At 34.4% G+C, this 27,269-nt stretch overlaps 1 protein-coding gene across 1 annotated transcript in view; it reads left to right on the top strand.

Moving 5' to 3' along the window:
- The window catches only part of RTKN2 (rhotekin 2), an 88,349-nt gene that overhangs the window by 18,181 nt on the left and 42,899 nt on the right, over positions 1-27,269 (top strand). The window contains exons 3-6 of the mRNA XM_022560629.3: positions 4,397-4,455; positions 14,188-14,241; positions 15,479-15,596; positions 17,951-18,145. Coding sequence (XP_022416337.1) covers positions 4,397-4,455; positions 14,188-14,241; positions 15,479-15,596; positions 17,951-18,145 — 426 coding nt within the window. The remainder of the gene's footprint in view (positions 1-4,396; positions 4,456-14,187; positions 14,242-15,478; positions 15,597-17,950; positions 18,146-27,269) is intronic.

Genomic DNA, 27,269 nt, shown 5'->3' with positions numbered 1-27,269 from the left:
ATCCATTCTCTTTTCTTATGATCTTCTAGAGGAGATCATAAGTTGGTCTTATTTGCGTTTTGCAATACCAGACTCTTTACTTGTGTAAGCCCTCCAGGAACTGGTTTTGATGCTTTCAGTTGTCAATTTCCTCTCTTACGTGTAAATTGAAGTTTGTGATAGTCTCTTTTCCAGTTATGCTGTCGGTGTGGGCTGTAGATGATTTTGCTTTCCTTGTTGACGTGAAACCTTTTGTAGGATTTCCTGGAGAGACTCTAGTTTAGGTGGCTACCATTATTTTACACAGACTGGAAAGTCATACTCTGATCACTTTAACAAATGATTTAGTACCTCTTCCACATAAGCTCCAGGTTCCACATAAGCTCCAAGTTAATACTGAAGCCCAAAATACAAACACTCACAAAGTAATCCTAGTATTTGTGTAGCATTTCTAAGAATGATTCAGAATACATTAAAAATATTATTGCATTCGGTAGCTGTGAGATAAGTAGATACTTCCTGCATTTTACAGGTGAGGTTGCTGAGGCTAAGAGGTTAACAGCAACTCATTAACCAGTTATTGATGGATAAGAGTCACACCTAAGACTTTAGTCTAAATCTACTGCTTGCTCCACCAAAAAGGCATATCCTATTTTACTTCATTTAGTATTCACTAAGTCTTTACTAAATGCCTTAGAATGTACTGAGCTGTATACCAGGCACTGGTGATTGAGCAGTGAACAGAATAGACAAAAAAATCCCTATTCTTGCAGAGCTTACATTTTAGCAATAATATTCTCCTCTGCCCCAACCCACTAGTCTGTCTCTTGCCTTAACTTCTTAAAACTGTATTTGGCTTTGTGAAAATAATACTAGTCAAAGACATTTATAGTACCTAATTTTAGGTATCATTCACCATAACTCTGATTTTAATAACGCCACAAAAACTAGTTTCTTATACTCCAATTGCCTAGTTTAATTGCTTATATACTACAATATAAACAAAAATAAAAATGTGGATTGCCAGTGAAAATTATGTACTCCTGGTATTTCTACAATAAAACATGGTATAGTTAAGACATTAATTATTTTTTTTTAAACTTTATATTGTTTGGTGTCTGTTGAAAAGAGGTTGTTGTCTCAAGGTTTGAAGTAGAAAACTCATCTTCCCAGCTTAACATAGTTATGAAGGTATTAATTTTATACCACATAGTTTTAGGGTGGTTTAAAAGTCCACATTAAGCATTTCTGTGTGTTTTAGTTTTCACTTATTTGCACAAGAGGTGAAGAATTTTATAACCTGCTTTGAAATAATAGAATAGTATTTAGAATTCTTCTAAATGCTTTGTTAATATAAAATTCTTTCATCATTGTGTTATTTCTCATTGTATCTTGTTAATTCTGGAAAAGAAATGCTATTTTAAATTCCCGTATGGAACAACATAAAATAGGATAATATGTATTTACTTGGCCAATTTTAATACAGATTTTTGAGCAACAAAGTGGCTGATTGGCACCCTCTGTTGGTCATTTTATTTACCTACAGGCAGAAATATAAGTTAATAAAACAAAGTTAAAAGTTTGTCTTATATATTTTTATCTCTATCTTTTAAATTACAAGTCTTACCAAAATAATGCTCTAAACTGGGTTCATAAGAATAAGGTACAAAAAAAAAAAGAATAAGGTACACTATTATTTAGCTGTGCTTTCGTTTGAATGATTTTGTGGTTATTTGCTTTTTCCTCAGACTGGCTCTCTAACTGTAGCATTTAGAATTGACATTAACATTGCAGATTTTAAAACAACTATTGATTTAACTGTAGCAAACTATTAGCTACAGTAGCACATTATTAAACAGATAATGTTTAACAATTTATTGTCAATTTGGATTAATTAGAAAAACATCACATTTTAGCACCCTAAATAGCAGTTGAGTTATTTGAAATGAAAATAATTCAAGCTTCTGAAACATGAGTCTGGATTACTTTAGTTCATCTCTCAATTTTTTTAAAGAAAGAATCATTCTGTAAGATTATATGGTTAATTGGATTTATATTACAATTTGATAATATTTGTATATAATAAGTTTGTTGACAGGTCCTGAAAATGCCTATGTAAGTAATTTTATACTTATAGGGGAGAAAGCTATACTCTGCCAGGTGGTTGAATAGTTTGGAGGGGAAAAATTTTTTTGGTAAATATTCAGCAAGTTTGCTTTTGGTGATTCTAGTATTTTAGAATTTCATTTGTCTGCCAAAGCCTCAAGTTTAATCCAATTTAATAATGCCTAATGGATTTCAATTTTAACATAATTTATGACCTATTCCATAATACTCAAGTTACTCACTGTATTAGAGCTTCCTTGTATTTTTTCACTGAAATAAATATTTTAAGAATTTATATTATGCATTGCTCATATAGAACGTGTTTTTAGAAGTATTACAAATGCCAACCAACTGTATTTATATTGTATTTCTTGTACCAATTTGAGGAAATTGAGATTTGTGTTTGGTTTCTAGTGGGCCTTTCAGTATATTATTTTCACCACAACATAGTAGACTATTCAATTGAATTTTTCACTCTGATGAATTAATAAGCCAGCTAAAATTCTCCAACGTGACAAACTGAACTTGAGTATAAAATACCGAACTTGACTCTTTTTAAAATTTATGATTCAACAAAACATTATTTTGAAATAATGAGTACTTTTATTTTTCACTGAGTGAATTTCCTTTTAACTTAAATACCAGTGTGACCATAAGGTAATTAGATAGGATCCTGAAAATTTATGGCTTTAAGTCTACAACATTACTTTAGTTACACCTAGTGCTTGATTCTGTAAATACCATATAAATGTCCCATATAAGCTTATCGACTTCAATACGTCAGTAAATTCTTTTTGCTCCTTTGGAATATATTTCGCCTTTAATACTTATGTGCTTAATCCACTAAGAGAGTAAAAAAAGGTGGGATGATGTATTTTGTTTTCAAATTTGGATGCATGATAATGAATATATTTGCAATCTTTTTAACAAGGCTACTGAAATGTGTTAAGGTGTGTCACTCTCCTGAAACTTAGTTAGATACACTTCAAACTCCCACCCAACCTTTCTACAAAAGCCCTTTTAGAATCAGAACAGTATTCAAATGAAAAGTTTCTATCTTACCACGTATTTGAAGTACCTAGTTAAATTAACTGGCAGTTAATTAGCTAACCAAATTAAATAGAGGCCAAAAAAGAGTGCAAAGAAGAATACCCCTGGATACATTGCTCTAGAAATGGAATGCTAATCTCTAAATGCAGGTTATTAGGAAATAGGATATTGGATAACTATTCAGAGATGAGATTGATTTGGTCTAATAGAAGATAACTATTTTGAAAAAAATTTTTTTTTAATATTTAAGTATTTATTTATTTATTTAGTTGGTTGTGTCGTTATTTATTTATTTAGTTGGTTGTGTCGGGTCTTAGTTGCAGCTCGTGGGCTCCTTAGTTGCAGCTCATGGGCTCCTTAGTTGCGGCTCACCAGCTTCTTAGTTGTGGTACGTGGGCTCCTTAGTTGTGGCATGCAAACTCTTAGTTGTGGCATGCACGTGGGATCCAGTTCCCATACCAGGGATCGAACCCAGGCCCCCTGCATTGGGAGCGTGGAGTGTTAACCACTGCACCACCAGGGAAGTCCCTGAAAAAAATTTTTATGATAATAGTATAGTCTACAGTCAGAACTGGAAGTGTCTTATATCCCAAGAATTTCCTTTGAGACCTTTTCTATTGTCATGATAATGTTTTCCTCTCCACATTTTATTCTCTCTAGAGGGCTACTCCCTTCCTTTGCCAACTTAGTTCATTTATTGTTTCAGTGTATGCTTAGCTTTTTAGAACTTCAAGGAAATGAAATATGATATTACCACACATGAATATGTAGCAGAGAGTAATTTTTTAAATATTTGTTAGATTTTATAAGGATAAGATACCCTTGGGCAGCATGTTCATGGTTGGGAAGTTCATTAACTTTTTCAGGCAACTATAATCTGGTAAGCTAGAAATATAATTTATGAAATGGTGATGCAAGGTATTATACTTCCTAGGACCTGTACAAATATTGCACATCTTGTTTTTAAATGTAAGAGGTCACAAAAGCCTTTCATTGTAGAGTAAGCCATTATATAATCATCAGGGAAGGTAAAGCTTGTATGAAAAAAATCAAAGATAATGGCTCTATATATTTCTTTTAAAGCCAGCTACTGTTGACTAAACATCATAAAGTTTGAGTCAAATAGTTTATGTTAACTGGAAGTCATTATTATTCAAGGATGTGTTTATTTTTAATATTTAGGCATTTGTGAAAGTTCGTTAAAACAATTGCTTATTAGAGAAGATCCTTTTTTTCATTAGGGTTTTTTTTCTTTTGACAGTGATGTGAATTTTGAAAGTAAAGCACGAACAGCATGTAAGGGAAAGATTGCCATATCAGGTATGCTATATTGGATCATTTTTCTATTGCTGAATAAATTCTATAAAGTAACTTCCTAGAGTTAGTGGGGCTTTTTAATTCCCTATGTCCATTTTCTTTTTTCATTTTATTTTGCATACCTCTATCAGAATATTTGTTCTAAAACACTGTTTTCATCATTATGCTCTACATTTGTGTAGAATTTTACAGTTTGAGAAAACTGTTTCATGTATATTACATATATTATGAAGTTTTTTCCTCACTGCAACACTGTGTAATAGGTAGGGTAGTTCCCTTTTTCTATAGACTTAGAGGTTAAATGACTTTGGTTGAGCTGGGCTGCAAACTCAAGTCTTTAGACTCCCCATTCCGTTTTTGCTCAGAAGTTTCAATACTGCGTTTAACGTTTGTCTACTCCAGAATTTCCATGAGGGTTGGAACCCTGTTTGCTTTGTTCATCACTATATACCCAGGAGCTAACACAGTGCTTGTACGTAGTTATCACTCAGTGAATATTGATTGGATGGATGACTACACTCCATTGCCCATAGGATAGAGACTAGACTTCCCCCTAGAGTTTTCTATTCCCAAATATTTTTCTAGTCATATCTTCCACTACTTCTATACATAAGCTGTCTGCTTTAACGAGACATTTCTCTCCCTGTTCTGTCAACACACCCCATGTTCCTAATACCCAGTTAGCTGTTGAAATAACTATATTATCTTCAGGATCTATTTGCTCATCTATAAAGCCTTCCCTGTTCCCTGCTAGAAATGTTTTTCCCTTCTGTAATTCTTAATGCAGTTAGGAGACACTTTACCACTAGATGGCACTTATGCTGTGTTGTCTCAGTTTCTCCAAAGTGTTAAGGAAGCTAAAGACAATGGCTTGGAGATGCCACAGATTGAAGTGAATAAATACATGGCTGACTCATGTGTATGCTAGTTAGATAATGTACCTTTTATAAATATTATCTCATTGGTACGTTTTGGAAACAACAGACCTCCAGTGGTCCTTAAGTAATAACTAGTTTGTTTCATTGGTTAAAAGCCTCAGGGAGGCTGCTGCTGTATTTCAGGCCCTCTTACCCAAGGAACTGTTTGGTTGTTTTTTCTTTTTTTTTCCCAAGGAACTGTTTTTAAAAATGTCTTCATGTTAAAAATTCTCCTACAGGAAGGATATACCTGAATTTTACATATGACATAATTGTCCTAAATCAGAGGAATTACCCTCAGCAAAAATTCTTCAGAAAAATACCTGAGCTATATATAAAAATCCATTGCTTGTTTTATAGTTATTTATATTTATGTTTTCATCTTTCCAATTATGAATGGAATAAAACATGTTTTATATCTTATTTATCCTTTTGATGCCAAGCATAGCACTTTTACATATTAGTTGTTCACTATGTTCAATACATTTTAATGTGAAAAAACAAAATATTATAGATCTTTAAAGGGGGTTCTCTAAAAATACTTAAACATAATCCTCCATTCCTTGCTTCTGATGTAGTGCCACTCAGTACACAAATGAGATGTGTTAAATTGCTGTTGAAGACTGAATGCCATGATAAAGTTAGCCTCTACTGTCATTTCATAATAGTTTATTGACTGCAGCAATCATGAAATTAGCATTAACTCCATTTAGAAGAGTGTTTAAATAAAAACATTTAAAGTAGAGAAAAAACTATTTTCTTGACCATGAATACTCGAGTATAGAAATTAAACTTATTTCTGCATGTGTTTCTTCTTTTTAAAAGATAATTTTAAATTAAATTAAGGAGCCAAAAGCCTCAGAAAATGGGATACATATGTAATTTGTTTACATCTTTGCTTAGGCTTAATTATATCTTGTCTGTATATTTGTGAAAGATAAAAACAAAGAACATTAAAAACTAATTCACCTTTATAAATCCATTTTCTTTTGACATGGGAATGAAAATGTGACTTTTGATCAAAATGAATATTTGCAACAAAGTTTCATAATGTTTCTGAGATTACATTGATTTCCAGGAGATACCTGGGATTTCTATTTCTAGCTTCACTCACTGGCCAGATCTTTATAAAAGTAAAAAGAATAATTGAGGTTTATCCTGATTGTTTCTGCTCAACACCAAATAATTGCATATGGTAATTGTCTCAGCCTATTCACTAACTACTAATTCGATGACTAAAGCCAAATCAGTTCACAAAGTACCTCGGTTTTCACTTTTGAAAACGATAGACTTCTAGGACCTGATAGCATCAAGTTAGCTATCCTATTATGGCTCTTTCGCTTTACCATTAAAGTGTCAATTAAGACATTAAAAAAAAGACAAAGGTAAGAGTACTGTAAATTAAAACTGAGTCAACCATTTGCAAGAAGCTGGAAGGAATTTCTACTCTTCGAGACTGAATTTTAAAATGTAGCTAATGAGTTACACATCTTTTGCCATCTGAACAGTACGTGACCACCTGGGAAATAGATAAGAAATGTCCACCTTCTCCTCTTGAGGATCTGACATAGCTAGGCATGGGAAAGGGCAAGACTGACCAATAGGCCATGGTTGTACAGCAAAGTAAGTAAGGGTCCATGTTCCTTCCAAGATAGTGTAAATAGTTAATACCACCCTACTAGAAAAAGAATAGCTGTGAAAAAGAACAGTTGTGAACTGCAGTGAGTCAGCAATTCTGGTCAAGCAAGAAGCAGGCCCTTTGACAGGACATCAGCCAAGTCATAATTATAAAACAATAAAGGTGAGCCCATTAAAATCAAGAACAAAATAGCAATGTCTGTTATATTAATATTATAACAGAGTTTTAGAAATTTTAGCTAAAATAGTAAGAATGAAAGATGAAACTACTGAAAAGAAATAGATAAATTGAGTACTATTTGAAGATAATAGATTGCAGACCTAGAAAATATAAGGAAATTTACTGAAACATTGTTTGAATTAATAAAGAATTCAGTAAAAGTGGCTAGATTCAAGACATATACATAAAAAGTTGTAGCTGCTCTCAACACCAGCAAGAACGAGTTACAATAAAAGCAGCAAAAAACAAAAACATTAAATACCGCATGAATAACCTTAATAAAAATATGAGGGTAACTGTATTATGCTACTCTATGTAAATAGCATATTGTAAAGTTAACAGTTCCCAAGTTACTTTGGATACTAGAATTCTAATAAAACATTGGAGGGGGAATTTTGACACATTATTTCTAAGATTTACTTAAAGAAATTAGCAAGAGAGAATAAAATGTTTTTGGAAGGACATATTTCTGACAGATGGTAAAGTATATTATAATGTTTCAATGGTTATGATGGTATGGTATTGGTATCAGGATAGATGACGATTCAATTAGATCTATAAAGCATATAGCCAAGGAAAGAACACTTACTCAGAATGGCATATATGATAAAGATGGCATCATTCAATCAGTGAAGAAGAGAAGGTCTATTAAATATATAAATGGAGCTAGAACTGTTTTTATAAGAAGAATATTTATATGTTTACCTCACATACTCAAAAATCTTACAAATATTAAATAATTTTTTAAGATTCATTCATTCATTTATTTGGGCTGCATTGGGTCTTCATTGCCACGTGGGCTTTCTTTAGTTGTGGCGAGGGGGGGTTATTTGTTGTTGCCGTGCATGGGGGCTTCTCATTGTGATGGCTTCTCTTGTTGTGGAGCACGGGCTCTAGGCTCATGGGCTTCAGTAGTTGTGGCACACAGGCTCAGTAGTTGTGGCTCACAGGCTCTAGAGCACGGGCTCAATAGTTGTGGCTTGCAGGCTCTAGAGCGCAGGCTCAGTAGTTGTGGCACCTAGGCTTAGTTGCTCTGCGGCATGTGGGATCTTCCTAGACCAGGGCTCGAACCTGTGTCCCCTGCCTCGGCAGGCAGATTCTGAATCACTGCGCCACCAGGGAAGTCCCTAAATAATTAATTTTTAAAAGTACAAACCATAAATATATTTTTAAAATGAAAAAGAAAAATGGGCCATGGATACAAACATATTCACTGAACTGGCCAGTAAGTTTATTAACATTTTTCTTAGTCAAGAAAATGCAAATGTCCAGTGGCTAAGACTCCATGTTCCCAATACCTGCCTTCGATCCCTAGTCAGGGAACTAGATCCCACATGCTACAACTAGAGATCCCACATGCAGCAATGAAGATCCCGCGTGGTGCAACTAAGATCCGGTGCAGCCAAATAAATAAATAAATATTTTAAAAAAGAAAAGAAAACGTAAACAATTAAATCCTGTCACTTGACTATTAAATTAGTAAATATATGTATATTTAATTGAAGTACAGTCAGTTTACAATGTTGTGTTACTTTCTGGCATACAGCAAAGTGATTCAGTTATACATATATGTGTGTGTATATATATATATTCTGTTTCATATTCTTCTCTATTATAGGTTATTACAAGATATGAATATAGTTCCCTGTGCTAAACAGTAGGACCTGTTGTTTATTTTATATATAGTAGTTTGTATCTGCTAATCCCAAACTCCTAATTTATCCCTCACCCACCCCCTTTCCCCTTTGGTAACTGTAAGTTTGTTCTCTGTGTCTGTGAGTCTATTTCTGTTTTGTAAATAAGTTCGTGTTGTATTTTAGATCCAAAATATAAATGATACCATATGGTGTTTGTCTTTCTCTTTTTGACTTGCCTCACAGTATGATAATATCTAGGTCCATTCATATTGCTGCAAATGGCATTATTTCATTCTTTTTTATGGCTGAGTAGTATTCCATTGTATTTATGTACCACATCTTTTTTATTCATTCATCTCTCAATGGACATTTGGGTTGCTTCCATGTCTTGGCTGTTGTAAATAGTGCTGCTATGAACATTGGTGTGCATGTATTTTTTCAAATTATAGTTTTGTCCGGATATATGCCCGGGCTGGGATTGCTGGATCACATGGCAACTCTGTTTTTAGTTTTTTGAGGAACTTCCATACTGTTCTCCATAGTGGCTGCACCAATTTACATTCCCACGAACAGTATAGGAGGGTTCCCTTTTTTCCATACCCGCTCCAGCATTTGTTACTTGTAGACTTTTTCACGATGGCCATCCTGACCAGCATGAGATGGTACCTCACTGGTCAGGTAATTTTTGTAGTTTTGATTTGCATTTCTTTAAAAAATAGTGATGTTGAGCATCTTTATGTGCCTGTTGGCCATCTGTATGTCTTCTTTGGAGAAATGTCTATTTAAGATTTCTGCCCATTTTTTGATTGACTTGTTTGTTTTTTTTGTTACTGAGTTGTATGAGCTGTTTATATGTTTTGGAAATTAAGGCCTCGTGGATCGCATCATTTACAAATATCAATACTTTCTCCCAGTCCGTAGATTGTCTTTTTGCTTCGTTTATGATTTCCTTTGCTGTGCAAAAGCTTTTAAATTTGATTAGGTCCCATTTGTTTGTTTTTGCTTTTATTTCTATTGCCTTGGGAGACTGACCTAAGAAAACATTGGTATGATTTATGTCAGAGAATGTTTTGCTTATGGTCTCTTCTAGGAGTTTTATGGTATCCTGTTTTATATTTAAGTCTTTAAGCCATTTTGAGTTTTTGTGTATGGTGTTGAGGGAGTGTTCTAACTTCATTGATTTACATGTAGCTGTCCAGCTTTCCCAACATCACTTGCCAAAGAGATTGTCTTTTTTCCATTGTATATTCTTGCCTCCTTTGTTGAAAATTAATTGACTATTGGTGTGTGGGTTTATTTCTGGGCTCTCTTTTCTGTTCTGTTGATCCATATGTCTGTTTTTGTGCCAGTCCATGCTGTTTTGATTACTGTAGCTTTGAGGTATTGTCTGAAGTCTGGGAGAATTATGCCTCTAGCTTTGTTCTTTTTCCTCAGGATTGCTTTGACAATTCTGGGTCTTTTATGGTTCTGTATAAATTTTACAATTATTCAAGTTTGGTATAAAGTGACGGGGTTAATGTGACAGGGATTGCATTAATTCTGTAGATTGCTTTGGGTAGTATGGCCATTTTAACAATAGCATGGTATATCTTTCCATTTCTTTAAATCATCTTTAATTTCCCTTATCAGTGTTTTTATAGTTCTCAGCATATGTCACCTCCTTGGTCAGGTTTATTCCTAAATATTTTATTTTTTTGATGTGATTTTTTTTTTTTTTAACTTTCCCTTTCTGGTATTTCATTGTTATCGTAAGTAAATGCAACAGATTTCTGTATGTTAATCTTGTATCCTGCTACCTTGCTGAATTTGTTTATCAGTTCTAATACTTTTTGTATGGAGTCTTTAGGGTTCTTTCTATGTACTATCATGCCGCCTGCATATAATGACAATGTAACCTATTGCCTTCCAATTTGGATATATTTTATTTATTTTTTTCTTGTCTGTTTGCTGTGGCTAGACTTCCAATGCTATGTTGAATAGAAGTGGTGAAGGAATTCCCTGGTGGTCCAGTGGTTAAGACTTTGTGCTTTCACTGCCGTGGGCCCGGGTTCAGTCCCTGGTTGGGGAACTAAGATCCCACAAACTATGAGGTGCGACCAAATAAAAAAGTGGTTAGATTGGGCATCCTTGTCTTGTTCCAGAATTTAGTGAGAAGGCTTTCAACTTGTTGAGATATGTTTCCTCTGTACTCACTTTGGTAAGAGTTTTTATCATGAATGGATGTTGAATTTTATCAAGTGCTGTTTTTGCATCTATCGAGATAATCATGCGGTTTTTGTCCTTTCTTTTGTTGATGTGGTGTATCACATTGATTGATTTGCATATGTTGAACCATCCTTGTGACCCTGGGATAAATCCAACTTGATCATGGCATATGGTCTTTTTTATGTGTTGTTGGATTTGGTTTGCTAATATTTTGTTGAGAATTTCTGCATCTGTATTCATCAAAGATATTGGCCTATAATTTTCTTTTTTGATAGTGCTTTTGTCTGATTTTGGTATCAGGGTGATGGTGGCTTCATAGAATGACTTTGGGAGTGTTCCCTCCTCTTCAGTGTTTTGGTATAGTTTGAGAAGGATTGGTCTGAGTTCTTTGTATGTTTGGTAGAATTCCACAGTGAAGCCATCCAGTCCTGGACTTCGTTTTGCAGGGAGTTTTTGTTTTTGTTTTTTGTTTGTTTGTTTAATTAATTTTTTTTTGTTAAATTTTTGGCTGTGTTGGGTCTTTGTTGCTGGGCGCGGGCTTTCTCTAGTTGAGGCGAGCAGGAGCTATTCTTCATTGCGGTGCGCGGGCTTCTCATTGTGGTGGCTTCTCTTGTCACAGAACACGGGCTCTAGGTGTGTGGGCTTCAGTAGTTGTGGCACGTGGGCTCAGTAGTTGTGGCTTGTGGGCTCTAGAGCACAGGTTCAGTAGTTGTGGCGCATGGGCTTAGTTGCTCCGCAGCATGTTGGATCTTCCCGGACCAGGGCTTGAACCCATGTCCCCTGCATTGGCAGGCGGATTCTCAACCACTGCACCACGAGGGAAGCCCCTAGGGTTTTTGGTTTTGGTTTTGGTTTTTTTTGGAGATTCTATTTCACTTCTAGTGATTGGTCTGTTCAAATTATCCATTTCTTCTTGATTCAATTTTGGTGGGCTCTATGTTTTTAAAAACTTGTCCATTTCTTCTAGGTTGTTCAGTTTGTTGGCATATAATTGTTCATAGTGTTCTCTTATGGTTTTTTTTTTATTTCTGAAGTATCCATTCTTACTTCTCCTCTTTCATTTCTTATTTTGTTTATTTGGGTCCTCTCTCTTCTTGGTGAGCCGGACTAGAGGTTTGTCCATTTTGTTTACCCTTTCAAAAAACCAGCTCTTGTTTTTATTGGGGTTTTTTAATAGTTTTTAAATCTCTATTTTATTTATTTCCTCTTTGATCTTTATTGTTTTCTTCCTTCTGCTGACTTTAGGTTTAGTTTGTTCTTTTTTTTTCTAATTCTTTCAGGTGGTAGGTTAGGTTATTTATTTGAGATTTTTCTTGTTTTTTGAGGAAGGCCTGTATTGCTATGAACTTCTGTCTCAGGACTGCCTTTGCTGCATGCCACAGATTTTGAATGGTTGTGTTTTTACAGTCATTTAAACTTAATTGATATTTTCAGGACATTATATCCAAAAAAATCCAGAATATACATTCTTTTCAAGTGCACATGGAACACTGTCTAGGATAGACCCACATACTAGGACACAAAACAAGCCTCAGCAAACTTAAGAGGATAGAAAGTTTTTCAAGCATCTTTTCCATGTACAACGGCATGAAACTGAAAATAAACCACACAAAGAGAAACAAGAAAAAACAATTACATGGAGACTAAACAACATGGTACTAAAAAACCAGTGGGTCAGTGATGAAATCGAAGAGGGAATTAAAAAATACTTTGAGACAAATGACAATGAAAACACAACCATAAATTAGTAAATATATTTTAAAAATTATTGTTGGATGAAATGTATGTAAAGTGTTTAGCCAAGCTTTCTACCTGGTTGGGCAGAATAGGGATGGAGTAATACAAAGATGTTCTAGAAAGGAAATTGGAAATAGGCACTAAGAACCTTAGAATTCTAAACAAATAAAAATGTAGACAAAAGATCATGGGATATAAAAGTGAAGCACATCATAAAGGTAGCCAAATAGCTTATGTTCAGAAAGATTTATAATTATTTGAAAGTGACATAATTAATAGGTATGAAAAATATGCAAATAAACTTCCTAAGTGTAATAAGGAAATGTCTTAAACAGAAATTTTCCAGAAAGGTTCGATATTGTTTTTGTACTGAGTACAAAATTAAAAATTAAAACTAACTTCACTTTATCATTGAGATTTCTACTGTGCTGTGTTATGCTGTAATCACACATCTTAATCTATTTGGTAATACCTTAATTCTCTAACTTTGAAACTAGGCAGATAACATAAGAATGTCAGGAAAATTGTTACTACATAATGTTAACCTAGTATTAGAAGTAAAGGGAAGAATGGAGAAAACTAGGAAGGCAAAATTTTGACTGTGTCAAAGCTCTAGATTAATTTCCGGAATAAAGATTGTTAACACAGTCACTTTGGAGTTTGAAGAACGTGTGAATGAGAGGAATATGTTTAGCTCACTTTTAGAACGTACGCCCTTTTCTTGGCCTGAAAGAAGTAATACATTCCTCTTTTTAGTTTTCTTAAGGAAAATGCTAGTTTGTAACATGAATATACAAAGATCTGCAAATTCTTTTGTAGACAAGTTAAATCTTCTTAATGGAGAGATCTTGGATTTGTTTGTTAAGAGCTGGGTCTCTCCCAGAAACCAATGATCTTAGACAAGTCAATCTTAGACAACTTAATTTTCTTCATCTTTAAAGTTTGCATAGTGGACAAAAGTTCTAAAGTCATTTCTACCTCTACTATTCTATGATTTTGAAATATATTTAACTACATTTGCTGCTACTGCTTACCCAAAATAGAAATTGAACACTAGGTTACCCAAATTTCACCTATTTCAAAAACATCAATCATGAAAAGAAAATTTTATGGCATAAGCTTATTACAGACCTTTCTTAATCAATTAATTTCTTGAGTAGTAGTTGGTGGGTTTTTTTAGTAAAATAAATATAACAGATTTTATATTCCTAGTCTAAGCTGTTTTTAAGAGAAAACATTATTGTGTTTGAATATTTAAACAATAAATAAATATTGGCTTTAATGGTCAGAATCCATTGTGGAATTCAGAGGTTTATTTCACTCTAAGAAATGAAATTTACCAAAATTATTACTTGTCATTTCTTTTCCCCCTCCTCTATAGATATTCGTATACCACTAATGTGGAAAGACTCTGATCACTTCAGCAGTAAAGAACGTATGTATGATTTTAATGGTAATTGAAATATCTTCTGTAATATGTAGTAAATTTGAGATTATTAGGAGAAAAAACTGCTTCTCCACTGAAATAAATGGATGTCATTTGACAGAATAAGCAGAATCTTGTTGATAGGAACCTGTGCAAGGATGGTGAGTAACAGGTAATAGAGAAGGGAATTGTGCAATAAAAGGAAATGTTTGAGTCATGGTAAAGGCAACATTATTTGACGGAGATCTTGGAGATCTTTCTGCGTTGTTTTCTTACTTCAGATTATTTAACAGGATGTAAGAGGAAAAGATTTTTAGCTTGATCTGATTGTTTTCCCCTTCAGCATTTTATGGCTTCATATAGTCTTAACAAATCCATGCATTGTGGGTCATGGAAATTAACCTCAAATGATTTTTAGCTGTTAGAGGCAAAGCAGAAAAGATATGATAATCCTTTATCTTTCTTGTCTATTGTGATAGCTTTAAAATCTGAATCACATTGAGCACAATTAGTTTTATATGGAAAATCCAAAATCAGGTTAGTATATTTGTTATTCAGTTAGGAAATATAAATTACTTTACAAAGGAATACATGCAGGTATTAAGTACATCTTTCTGATTACAGTAGAGAGTTAAGTTTTTCTGAAGAGGTACATTTTCTCAGTAATGAGGTTTCAGTCCTTTAATCACCTAATACTTTTAAAAAACATCATCAAATTAGAAGGCCCAGCAGCTATGGTTTTTGTGTTCACATGTCTACTTTTTATTGTTTTTGTGGTTTCCTCCCTTTCAGTTTGGTGGAAAATGTTTTGCTGTTAATGTGCTTGCTCCTAACCTCTCATAATAGAAAACTTATTTTTCTTAAAATATACTTGGAAACCAAATGACAGGGGTAATAGTATGTACATAAAATAATAAATTTGCTATTAATTAAAGCTTAAAGAGTTTTCTAGGAATAAAATTTGTGAGTTTGGTGGGTACTTTAGGCTGCTGAGAGGCCTCTATTTTTAACTTTATTTTTTGATACTCCCTACTTTAATTGTTGTGCCTTAGTTGGGCAAGCTATTAATATATATTGGCAAAACAGTCTCTATAAAAAGTTAAAGGATTACAGTGTACAATGTATGAAAATAAGAATCTATTAGCAAATATTTAGGCTAATTATTTTCATTTTCAAGCAGATTTTAACATAATATAGGCATGATTCATCACATGAATCATTGTGTTATGTTGTTTTTCTTCTCTAGGATCACAGCGCTATGCCATTTTTTGTTTATTCAAAATGGGAGCTGAAGTTTTTGATACTGACATGGTGATTGTGGATAAAACAATCACAGATATATGTTTTGAAAATGTGACCATATTGTAAGTATTTTTTAATCTTCATTGAATGAAAAGAATCTAAAATTCTACCTTTTTCAAAGGAAGGCAAATTTATTGGATTATTTTTGAAGCATTAAAATCTTTAAATGTTTAAATTGATTTTGAACATTGCATTATTCAAAATAAGCCCATCTCTGCATTTGAGATTTTTCCAGTGTAAAATAAAGTGGGAATCATGTAATATTAGTAGTAACACTATGAATACAGTGGAATCTCATTATAACATTATTTTATGTAGAGTGAATTTGGGCATAAAAGAGGTTCTTACATCTCATATAGGAGATTTGGTTACAGAAATACCAAAATAGTATAACAACTTTATGAGATAGTTCTGAAATATGTACCATAGGCAAAGTACTTTGGTAAAATTTTGAGATGTTCTTTTTCTTATGGTGCACTTTCATGTTTTCACTCCAAAACAATAAAAAGTTGGGTGATCCTCAGGGCTGTTTTTATTGCCCCTGCTCTTTTACAGGCTCATTTTATTGTGGTCATAATATAGAACCAGAAAGAACTCCTCAGGTAGCCATAGAAATCATTTTTAACTAACATAAGTTTTTCCTGGCCTTTTTTTCTATTGGCCTAAATCAGTATGTGATTTTTATTTCTTACAGGGTTTCAAAGACAGTATCTTTGCATCCAAATATTAATAACTACTTAACTATTAAAATCAATATACATGTTTTTTCCATCTTCTATGGAGCTATATACAGTTGAGATTGAAAGTACTAGTTTTGCCACTCATGTAGCATTAAAAAAATGATTGCAAACCATGTTTTGTGGCTTTGGTTCAGTGTCCCATAAGGAATTGTACAGCACAGAAAAATATAATACATTTTTCTGAGTTGTCAGCAGTAGTGCAGGCCATCTTATAAGCTCTACTGAACCAAAGAAATTTATTTATGATGCCCCAAATATTGCCAAATGTTTACATAATTGAGACTTAAAAATAAATATTTATTATTTATCTAAATATACTTATTTCCATTATCAACTATTACTAGTGCATCTTTTCTTGCCAAAATCATCCTGTTAATGGACTCTTTTCTTCACATCACTTTGCTATTGTTTGTTTTTACCACAAAGACAAAAATCATAATTTTTTTCACAGAAAGAACAATGCAAGTTACTTGGGAAGACAACTCATGATTTATAATTTTTTTTTAATTCTGTAAATATTTTAAATTGTTCTAAAAATAACTGCTCACAGATGTTCTAAATGTTATTTTAAAATGTGCTTTTTGTTATGATTGTTTTAATAAGTATTCAATATTTATGAATCTCTGGTTTTTCTCTAAATATTGACATTTGTTAGTCATTACCAGGAATACTGTATGTTTCAGAGTTGCCAAATAATAAACTATAAAAATATTTGGAAGTTATTCCTTGGATTTATTCAAACTATAGTTTGGCTATTTAAATCTTAAAAAGTCTATGCTGTGTTTTTAAAATCTCTGAGGCTGATGGATTGTCCTCTACAGACAACATCTACTGCTGATGGACCTCCTTTGCGATTTGAAGTACATTTTACTGTTACTAACATCACCACAATCGTTTATAGTAAAGATAGTTCGCTGTGTCTGAGAAAGAGCAAAGCCAATCTTGGCATTGCAGATTTTCTGCATATTGGTTTAATAAATACATACTGAATATCTTTTACGCTAGATTAAGAATACAAAGATTACCAAGACATCACTCCCCCTCAAGGAGTTCATGCCTTGAAATATATCTCTTTATATTCATTTTTTTGTTTGTTTTCTCCTGTACAACTAAATAGTGAAATGTTATTTCAGAGTTATTAGGTACAAAGGTGGAGCGGGGAGGAGGGGCGCGGTGTTGAGTGGACTGTATGACTCTTTATGAAAAAGGCGTGAAAACTAAAGGTTTCAGCAGAAGAAAGCTTTTGTTTCTTTTAATTTTCTTTGTGTTCTTTGTTTTCAAATCTTTTTCCTTTGGAGGAATCGTGATTTCAGGAAATCATACATGTAATGTAAATAACTTAAAAACAGCTATATTATAGGAATGAAAAGGAGAAATAGCATTGGCAACAAAATGACCAGGGCATTTTATTCTTTTCCTTTAAATAATTTGCCTGTAAATATTGGTTAAGTTGAGTTAAGATTGCCCTACTTCAGAAGCTGGTAGCTCTCGAAGTTGTAGTGACTCTCTCAGGTCATTTAGATACTAAATAAACACTGGGATATTCTATCTCGTTAACATATATTAACATAAACCTGTTCCAAATGCTGCTTTTAAATGTTATGAAAACATCACAGGATGTTATTTTATTTTCTACTGAGTTAAATTTCTAACATTATGATTGTCCTTGTTTTTAGTAATGAAGCAGGGCCAGACTTTCAGATAAAGGTGGAAGTATATAGTTGCTGTACAGAAGACTCTTCTATAACCAACACACCAAAAAAATTAGCTAAGAAACTGAAGACATCTATAAGCAAAGCTACAGGGAAGAAAATAAGTTCAGTGCTTCAAGAAGATCATGAAATGTGCTTGTCCTTCAGTTCTGCTATTTAGTAAGTTTTCTAATACAATATTTACAGTGATACAGTATAACTATGTATTTGTGACATTTCAAAGTATTGTATATGGAGAATATCTTTACATTTTAAATGGGAAAAAACATCCTGAGGCAGGAATATAACTTGGTTGTCTGACATTTACCCAGCTGAGCTATCCTTAATACCTTCCTTTGAAAGTAGAAAGTTGGGGCTTCCCTGGTGGCACAGTGGTTAAGAATCTGCCTGCCAACGCAGGAGACACGGGTTCGAGCTCTGGTCCCGGGAAGATCCCACATGCCGCGGAGCAACTAAGCCCGTGTGCCATAACTACTGAGCCTGCGCTTTAGAGCCCACAAGCCAAAACTTCTGAAGCCCGCGCACCTAGAACCTGTGCTCTGAAGCAAGAGAAGCCCCCGCAATGAGAAGCCCGTGCACCGCAACAAAGAGTAGCCCCTGCTCGCTGCAACTAGAGAAAGCCCGCGTGCAGCAATGAAGACCCAACGCAGCCAAAAATAAATTAATTAATTAATTTTAAAAAAGAAAGTAGAAAGTTGGGTGACAGTGTGCTTTTAGTGATTTTGAATTCCAGTATCTAGCAGAAAGATGAATTATTTTTCTTGAAAAGGGACTATCTACATGTTAAGTTGTTTGCTACATATAAGTCTACTAATTGGATTTCTGCATATGTCATGCATTAGTCTTAAAGATTTTAAAAAATATTTTATTTCTTTATAACAAAACCACATTACCATTATCACATCTAACAAAATAAAAAATAAGCTCTGAATATCATCTGATGTCCAGTCTGTGTTCAAATTGCCCCAATTCTGAGGAAGTTCTCTTCTGATCTGTGCAAGTGAAGATGCAAACAAGGTCTACAACATTGCATTTAGGTGAGTCTTTTAAGTTTCTTTTAATCTTTAACAATTTCCCATCTACTTTTTTCCTTGCCATTATTTATTGAAGAAGCCAGATCTTATAGATTTCCCATATTTTGAATTTATCTGATTCCATCTTTGTGGTCTTTTTAAACATCTTTTTCTATCCCCTGTGTTTCCTACAACTTGTAGTCAGATCTAGAGGACTGATTAGTTTCAGGTTCTCTTTTAGGACAATGTACTTTCTACTGTATCCCATTTGGAGGTCTTGTCTCACTTTTACTCGTGTTAAACCTGACCAGTGGGTTCAGGTGTTGTCAGCCTGATCCATCCATTATAAAGTTCCCTATCAATCTTTTATCTAATGGTGTTAGCAGCTATTGCAGGTCATTCATTATTTCATTAGGGGTTATAATTTGGTGACTTTCTAAATTTGTCCTTTATTTATTTATATTTTATCTTGATTCTTTTCTCTCTTTTTAAAAAAAAATATTTATTTATTTATTTTTGGCTGTGCTGGGTCTTTGTTGCTGCATGCGGGCTTTCTCTAGTTGCAGAGAGCAGGGGCTACTCTTCGTTGCGTTGCACAGGCTTCTCATTGTGGTGGCTTCTCTTGTTGCAGAGCACAGGCCCTAGGTGCGCGCACGCGCTTCAGTAGTTGTGGCTTGTGGGCTCTAGAGCACAGGCTCAGTAGTTGTGGCGCGTGGGCTTAGTTGCTCCATGGCATGTGGGATCTTCCCGGACCAGGGCTCTAACCCATGTCTCCTGCATTGGCAGGCGGATTCTTAACCAATGCGCCACCAGGAAAGTTCTGCATTTATTTTTAAACCTAGAATTCTCTCAAAGAAGAGCTTTCTTTTGTTAACTCTCTGGATATAAATGCAAAAAAATTGGTGGAGGAGAAGGAGGAAAAAAATACTTGGTTCCTTCATTTTAGAATAGTAAGTTGATGTTCTACCATGGAGGTGATTAATGTTTTGTTTTATTTGAACTCTTGTATTTTTATATATTTGTGTTTCAATCTATTACAGTTATTCTCTTTGAAGCCAATTTGTCCCATCTTTGATCAGTGGGGAACCTTTAAGCTGACTCTGTGTCCTTTTGACACAACCTAATCTCTGATTAGCTTCTTTGCTCTCTGGCCAGGGAACATGTTCCATGTTCATCTTTTGTTTTTCTGCCCACAGTTGGAATCACCATCTCTTCAAGGAGCCCTGGTTTCTTTCAGATACTTTCTTTAAACATTGTGTTTGCTTCTTTACAAGTATTTTTATCTTTATGTTTATTGGGAAAACTGTTGTACAGGCTGCATTCCTAGAATTTCTTTGCATGTCTTGGTAGGGTTGGCTCTTCAGCATGTAAGTAATTTTACTGTAATTACAAAAAGCAAAATATTTTAGGTGTAGATCCTGGAAATATCAATCATCAAAATGTAACTAAATAACTCTTTTCATATCAGATATATTACATGTGAAAGTGACTTGGGACTCTAGCATTGTGGCTTTCAGTTTATTTTGATTGAGATCCACAGTAAGAAATACATTTTACATTATTACTGAATGCACAGTAACATAAGCAGACAGATTTCGTGAAGCAATACTTAGCCCTTGCTATTTATAGTATAGTCACTTGACTTTTTTTATTCTAGTTATTTTCAGTTTCTTTTAATTCCGTTTATGAATCATTAAATTGATTTCATGATTGTTGAATGGGTCCCATCCACTGAAAAAAAGAAGGCATAGAAGATGTAAATCTTTGCTAATATAAATGTCGTTAAAAAGGAGGGAGGGATACCCTTTCATTTTCTTCCTTTAGAATTAAGGCCGTCTTAAAACTTTTGTAGATTAAGATGATTATCAAGTATTTGCTGGAAAATGCTTTAATTCAACTATAAGGTAATGGAACTCTGTCTTTTTGATGATTGAATGAACAATTGTATTTCTAGTTTGAAGCATAGATTTTAGAACTGAAAGAGATAATCACCAAGTTAGTAGTTTTAAAACGTTTTTAAGCAGCAAAATTCTTTATTTAAAAAAAACAGGACCAACATAGGCAGAACACTCTATGACATAAATCACAGCAAGATCCTTTTTGACCCACCTCCTAGAGAAATGTAAACAAAAACAACAATAAACAAATGGGACCTAATGAAACTTAAAAGCTTTTGCACAGCAAAGGAAAACATAAACAAGACGAAAAGCTAACCCTCAGAATGGGAGAAAATATTTGCAAATGAAGCAACTGACAAAGGATTAATCTCCAGAATTTACAAGCAGCTCATGCAGCTCAATATCAAAAAAAAAACAAACAACCCAATCCAAAAATGGGCAGAAGATCTAAATAGACATTTCTCCAAAGAAGATATACAGATTGCCAACAAACACATGAAAGGATGCTCAACATCACTAATCATTAGAGAAATACAAGTCAAAACTACAATGAGGTATCACTTCACACTGATCATCAAAATATCTACAAACAATAAATGCTGGAGAGGGTGTGGAGAAGAGGGAACCCTCTTGCACTGTTGGTGGGAATGTAAATTGATAACAGCCACTATGGAGAACAGTATGGAGGTTCCTTAAAAAACTAAAAATAGAACTACCATACGACCCAGCAATCCCACTATTGGGCATATACCCTAAGAAAACCATAATTCAAAAAGAGTCATGTACCACAATGTTCATTGCAGCTCTATTTACAATAGCTGGTATGTGGAAGCAACCTAAGTGTCCATCGACAGGTGAATGGATAAAGAAGATGTGGCACATATATACAAGGGAATATTGCTCAGCCATAAAAAGAAATGAAATTGAGTTATTTGTAGTGAGGTGGATGGACCTACAGTCTGTCATACAGAGTGAAGTAAGTCAGAAAGAGAAAAACAAATACCGTATGCTAACACATATATATGGAATCTAAAAAAAAAAAAAAAAAAATGGTTCTGAAGAACCTAGGGGCAGAACAGGAATAAAGATGCAGATGTAGAGAATGGACTTGAGGACACGGGGAGGGGGAAGGGTAAGCTGGGACGAAGTGAGAGAGTGGCATCGACAGTTATACACTACCAAACGTAAAGTAGCTAGTGGGAAGCAGCCACATAGCACAGGGAGATCAGCTTGGTGCTTTGTGACCACCTAGAGGGGTGGGATAGGGAGGGTGGGAGGGAGACGCAAGAGGGAGGTGATATGGGGATATATGTATATGTATAGCTGATTCACTTTGTTATAAAGCAGAAACTAACACACCATTGTAAAGCAATTATACTCCAATAAAGATGTTAAAAAAAAAAAAAACAGGACCAGTAGTGTCCTGAACAAGTTACATTATTTCCTGGGCCTCAGTTTTCTCATGAAAGGTAAGGATGCTTAGACATAATCATCTATTTTTAGAAGGCTCCTTAGAGACATTTTAGGGTTTCATATACCTTTCAAGCATGTAAAAACAATGACTGGGCTTCTCAAACAGTTTAAAATTTCATTGTTTGGCAGGGAATACTTGATTTTTCTATCCTGTCATTTATTATTTGTGTGACCCAAGACAGATTAATTTACTCTGGGTTTTTATTTTTCCCTCTGTAAAATGGGAATAATAATAATGTAATAATATCTAACGCCATTGGATTATTATGAGACTCAAAAAGGTAATTCATGAGCTTGGTATGTAGTAAGCATGTAATAAATGTAGCTGTTACTATTATTGTTACTATTTTTACTGTTCTGAGACCAGTGCTTTTTCTGAAAATTTTTTTCAAATTCATGCTGAAGCACTTCAGTTTAGAAACCTTCATAGGATTATAAAATGTAGACATATTTTAAAATTGAAAAACCAATGTTTATCATTTCATAGAAGATACTCTAAGTGATGTTGGAACTTGTGTTTAACCTGTACTCCTCTTCAAAGCCTAGAGGTGTATTTGAGAATAACATTATTGCTATTAAGCTCTTTGTAATAGGGACTGACATATTTGTCTTGAAGTGTTCATTCTCCTGTTCAGATTTGTCATTCTATTTGGTTTATTTCGTGAATCCAAACACCAATTTTCCTTATCAACATTTCCCATGAAACTTGCATGCCATTTGCTTATTTATACCATTAAAGCTGATCAAAAGATAGGGTAAAACCTTTTATAACATTTCACCAAATTATATTCTTCCAATACCAGCATTCTTTTGAGCTTCTGGTGTGAATGCCAAGTATACTAGGTTAAACTCATAGCCCAGAACTACTCTTACCTGATACTTCCTTAAGTGACCACTTCAGCACCCTGATAGGAGTTTGAGAATAGCATTAGTAATCAGAATGCATAAGAGGATCAATTTTTATTTCTTTAATAGTGATCTAGTTCAATGAGAAGATTCCTAATATAGCTTTTAATTTTTAACCAAAATGGGCAAACTATATCTTCTCTAATTATATGGCATGTGCCCAAATATAGCTGTTCTTCCTGACAAAAGAGTGCATTTTTTTCAGACTACCGTTTAAGATAGTCATTTATTTTTTCATAACATTTTTGGAACCCCCGCTCCATCAAATGTTACAACAATTGGCCTATTTGCTTTTTTAAAAAAATGTAGCTGATTAAACTTTTGGGAACTCAATATTAGGGTTGGCTAAAAAGAATGAGAGTAATGTTTTAGTAAGAAAACGTTATCCTGACAAGAATGTTTTAAAACTGAGATCATTGTTGATTTTGGAAGCATTGGCATTGTAATTACTCATGGTTTAAAAATGAAGTAACTTGAAATATCATCATAAAGTATTGTTTGATCTGAAAGAAGACAGTGAACATTTTTGGTAATTTTTAGCATGCTCCCTGGTGTGATTCATTTACTCATTTTATTTGTGGAATTTAGCTTACTGAAATTCCTGTAGCTAGATTTTCCCAGTGTTTCTAATAGCTGAATTAACTATTTTATGCTCCTTGAGAACCATTTAGTACATTATTCTTCATTGTATAAATTGTAATTTTAAACAATTGTGAAAACTAGTAAAATTGAGAGTGATTATTTACTGGACAAAAATGTGTATTAAAAAAAATAAGCCCCAATACTACATTTTAAATTAGATTGAAGTTACAAAACAAATATCCTTGTGCAGAATAAGTGGATTATTTATGTTTTGAGGAACAGTGGTGTTAATGGTTTGGTAGTGTGAAAGATAATGCAGTGTTCAAGAATAACTAAGGAATTACTCACCTATTGGGTATAATTTTGTTTATTCATTCATTTAATCATCTTAGAAATTATAATTCAGCAGTTATGTCACATGGTACTTTGGATTTAAACGTTAGTAAGTCATGTTTCCTGCACTCAAAATTCTTAAGGAAGTATGAAGGTAGTAAGTAAAGTATAGTGGGATTCTGTTTCCAGTGTACCACTTGCTAGTTATAGGCAAGTCAATTACATTCTCTGAACTTCAGTTTCGTCATTTGAAAATATGGACCGAAATATCTGCCCTGCCTACCTGAAGTAGCTATTGTGAACTGTTAAAGATATTGCATGTTAAAGTGCCTTAAACTGCACATAGGAAGATGTAGTATTACAAAGCTTTGCATGTCTCTGATTTTGGGGGGAGGTTTTCATCCTACTACCACTTCACAAATCCTACGGCATTTATTATTTCATTACAAAAGTAATATAAACTTGAGAAATAGAATCTAGAAGAGAAAAAAATGTATTCATAGTTCACCCTAAATCAAATACTTTTTATAATTTTGAACTGATATTTTTCCTCCAGGTTTTAAAATTCCTAGCCTTGGGGATAGATATTCATAATTATACTACACATTCATATACATGCATGTATATACACACACACATTTTCTTCTTGAGTTATTACAGTCTTCACATGATCATTTTAATGACCACTATCAACTGTCTCTCTCATAGCTTATTCTTAGGGGAGGTTATCAATAATGTTTTTTGTATTGTTATTTTAAGATGTGTAATTCATTGGAAATAGAGGCAAATGTATTACATGTTTACCTTAAAGTAGTTGAGGAAAAGGTGTCTTAGTTACAATTACTTTTTAAGGCCTGAGAAAAAAATTAAACATATACTTGGGTCATCACATAATTTTCGCCTCTTTTGTCGCACAGGTTGTCACCTCTCCAGCGCACTCAGTACAAATGCACAGCCTATAACATAGCTACTTCCTGTGCGCACTAAAAGCAGTATTTCGTACTGCACTGTGTATGGAAATGATGCTATTCCTGAAGTGACGCGTACTCTAATGTTTTTAGTGGTCAGCGAGAATAAATTACATCACTCCTAAAAATAAAACGCAAAGTATCTTCATTCTCTTTCTCTCCCAGTCTGTGCCTCTCATCACTATTTCAGGTATTTTTCTTGTTGGATTTAAAATACATATAGACTGTCCATCTAATACTTTGACCTCTAAGTCTGATGACCTCTTTGCCTCCAGTGATCTTGTTCTCATGCCTGTTTTAGCCATCCACCCCACAATTGTACCTTAGGTCTTGTCTGGTCTCTGTAGTAGTGTCCCACACTATCTACCACCTCCCACGTTTCCAGCTTTCTCCTTTCAGTACTCTGACTCCAACTTAGCTAAAGTTCTATGATTTACCATTTTGTTCTTTCCTAGCATTTCTCTCCTTTTGTCATACTTAACCTTGGAAAAACTTCAACCTTGGTTAAATCCTGCCTTTAGCTCTTCTGCACCTGCACTCACGAGGAATAGATGAGGAACCTGGAGAAAACAGTCATACTGACTGGTCTCACTTTAGAGGGATCACTAACCTTAAGTGAGTTCCAGTATGTGCAGTCCTACTAAGTGTCCGTAGCCCTCCACTTTACCTCTCGTCAGAGTATTTCACATTGTGTCACTCTCTCTTATGAAACCTCCAGTACCCACTCCTCTCCACTCCTTATTCAAAGCTGATGACTTCATTTCCTATATCATTGATGCTGCTGAAGTAATCAGAAGAGAACTTGCATATCCTCCATCAACCAAATGTATCAGCCTACCTGCATCTGTATATTTATTTGCTGCTTTCCTTCCTTGTAACTGCCTTTGCTCCATCTGAGGCCACCTACCTGTACACTAGATCCCATCTTCTCAAGTACACAGAAGTAGGCTCCTGCACATGTCCCCCACTTCTACTACATCTTCAGTGTTTCTTCTCCTGCATCATTTCCAAAAACATACAAACATGCTGAAATACCTCACATTTCCTCTGCCCCATTTAACAGCTATCCTTTACAGAAAAGTTTTTTATATTCTCTATCTCCACTTTTTGTCCTCCCATTCTCTCTTGAACCATTTCAGTCAAGTTTCATCCATCGTTCAGAAACTGCTCTTGTCAAGGTCAGCAGTGATCTACATGTTGCCAAATACCATGGTCATTTATCATTATTCCTCCTCCTGGACCTTTCAGCATTATTCAACACAACTGATCACTCTCCTGAAACACTTTTTGAACTTGGCTTCCAGGATACCACTTTCGGGGTTTCTCTTCTGCCTCAGTGACAGTCCCTTGCCTGTCTCCTTTGTTCATTGCTCTTCAACTTAATCTGAAATGATGGAGTACTTGTGTCCCAATATTCAGTTCGCACATTTTATTTAACTAACTTTCATTGAATTTCATCTATTTACTGTTAACTCCCAAATTTAATTTCTTGAATAGTTTTTCCTCTCCGAACTGCAGATTCATATATCCACCTGCCTACCCTACAACCCATTCTCAAACTTAATCTGTTCAAAACTAAATTCTTACTTCCCATATCCATTCTCTCAGTCAGCCTCCTTGCAGTTAATGAAAATTCGCTTTTTCTAGTTGCTCAGGCCAAAAGCCTTGGAGTTGTCCTTGACTCTGTCCTTTCTTTTACATCCCATGACCACATTGGGTCAACTTTAAGACTATATCAGGAATCTTAGCACTTCTCACCACCCCATCAACTACCACCCTGTTCCAGGCCTGCATCAGCTCTGGACTGGTGAGGTGCAGTAACTTTCTAGTTGGCATTACCATTTTCAATCTTGGCCTCTGTGGTCTGTTCTCAACATGGCAGCCAGAGAGATCATTTAAAAATACAAGTCATATCATAGCATATGCCTCTGCTCCAAATCTACCACTTGCTTCCCATCTCACTCAGAATAAAATCCAGGGTCCTTATCATGCTCTACAGGGCATGCCCTACTGCAGTGTAGAGTGTCTGCCCCTTCTTACCTTTTAGACATCTTGTCTCACTCTCCCTCACTGTACTCCAGCCACACGGCCGTCTTGTTGTTTGTCAGAT

This window comes from Delphinapterus leucas, chromosome 16 (assembly GCF_059928025.1).
Source record: "Delphinapterus leucas isolate spDelLeu-1000000601 "Yukka" chromosome 16, BTC_Dleu_Yukka2, whole genome shotgun sequence".
Lineage (NCBI taxonomy): Eukaryota > Metazoa > Chordata > Mammalia > Artiodactyla > Monodontidae > Delphinapterus > Delphinapterus leucas.
This window is presented reverse-complemented; position numbering and strand designations above follow the sequence as displayed.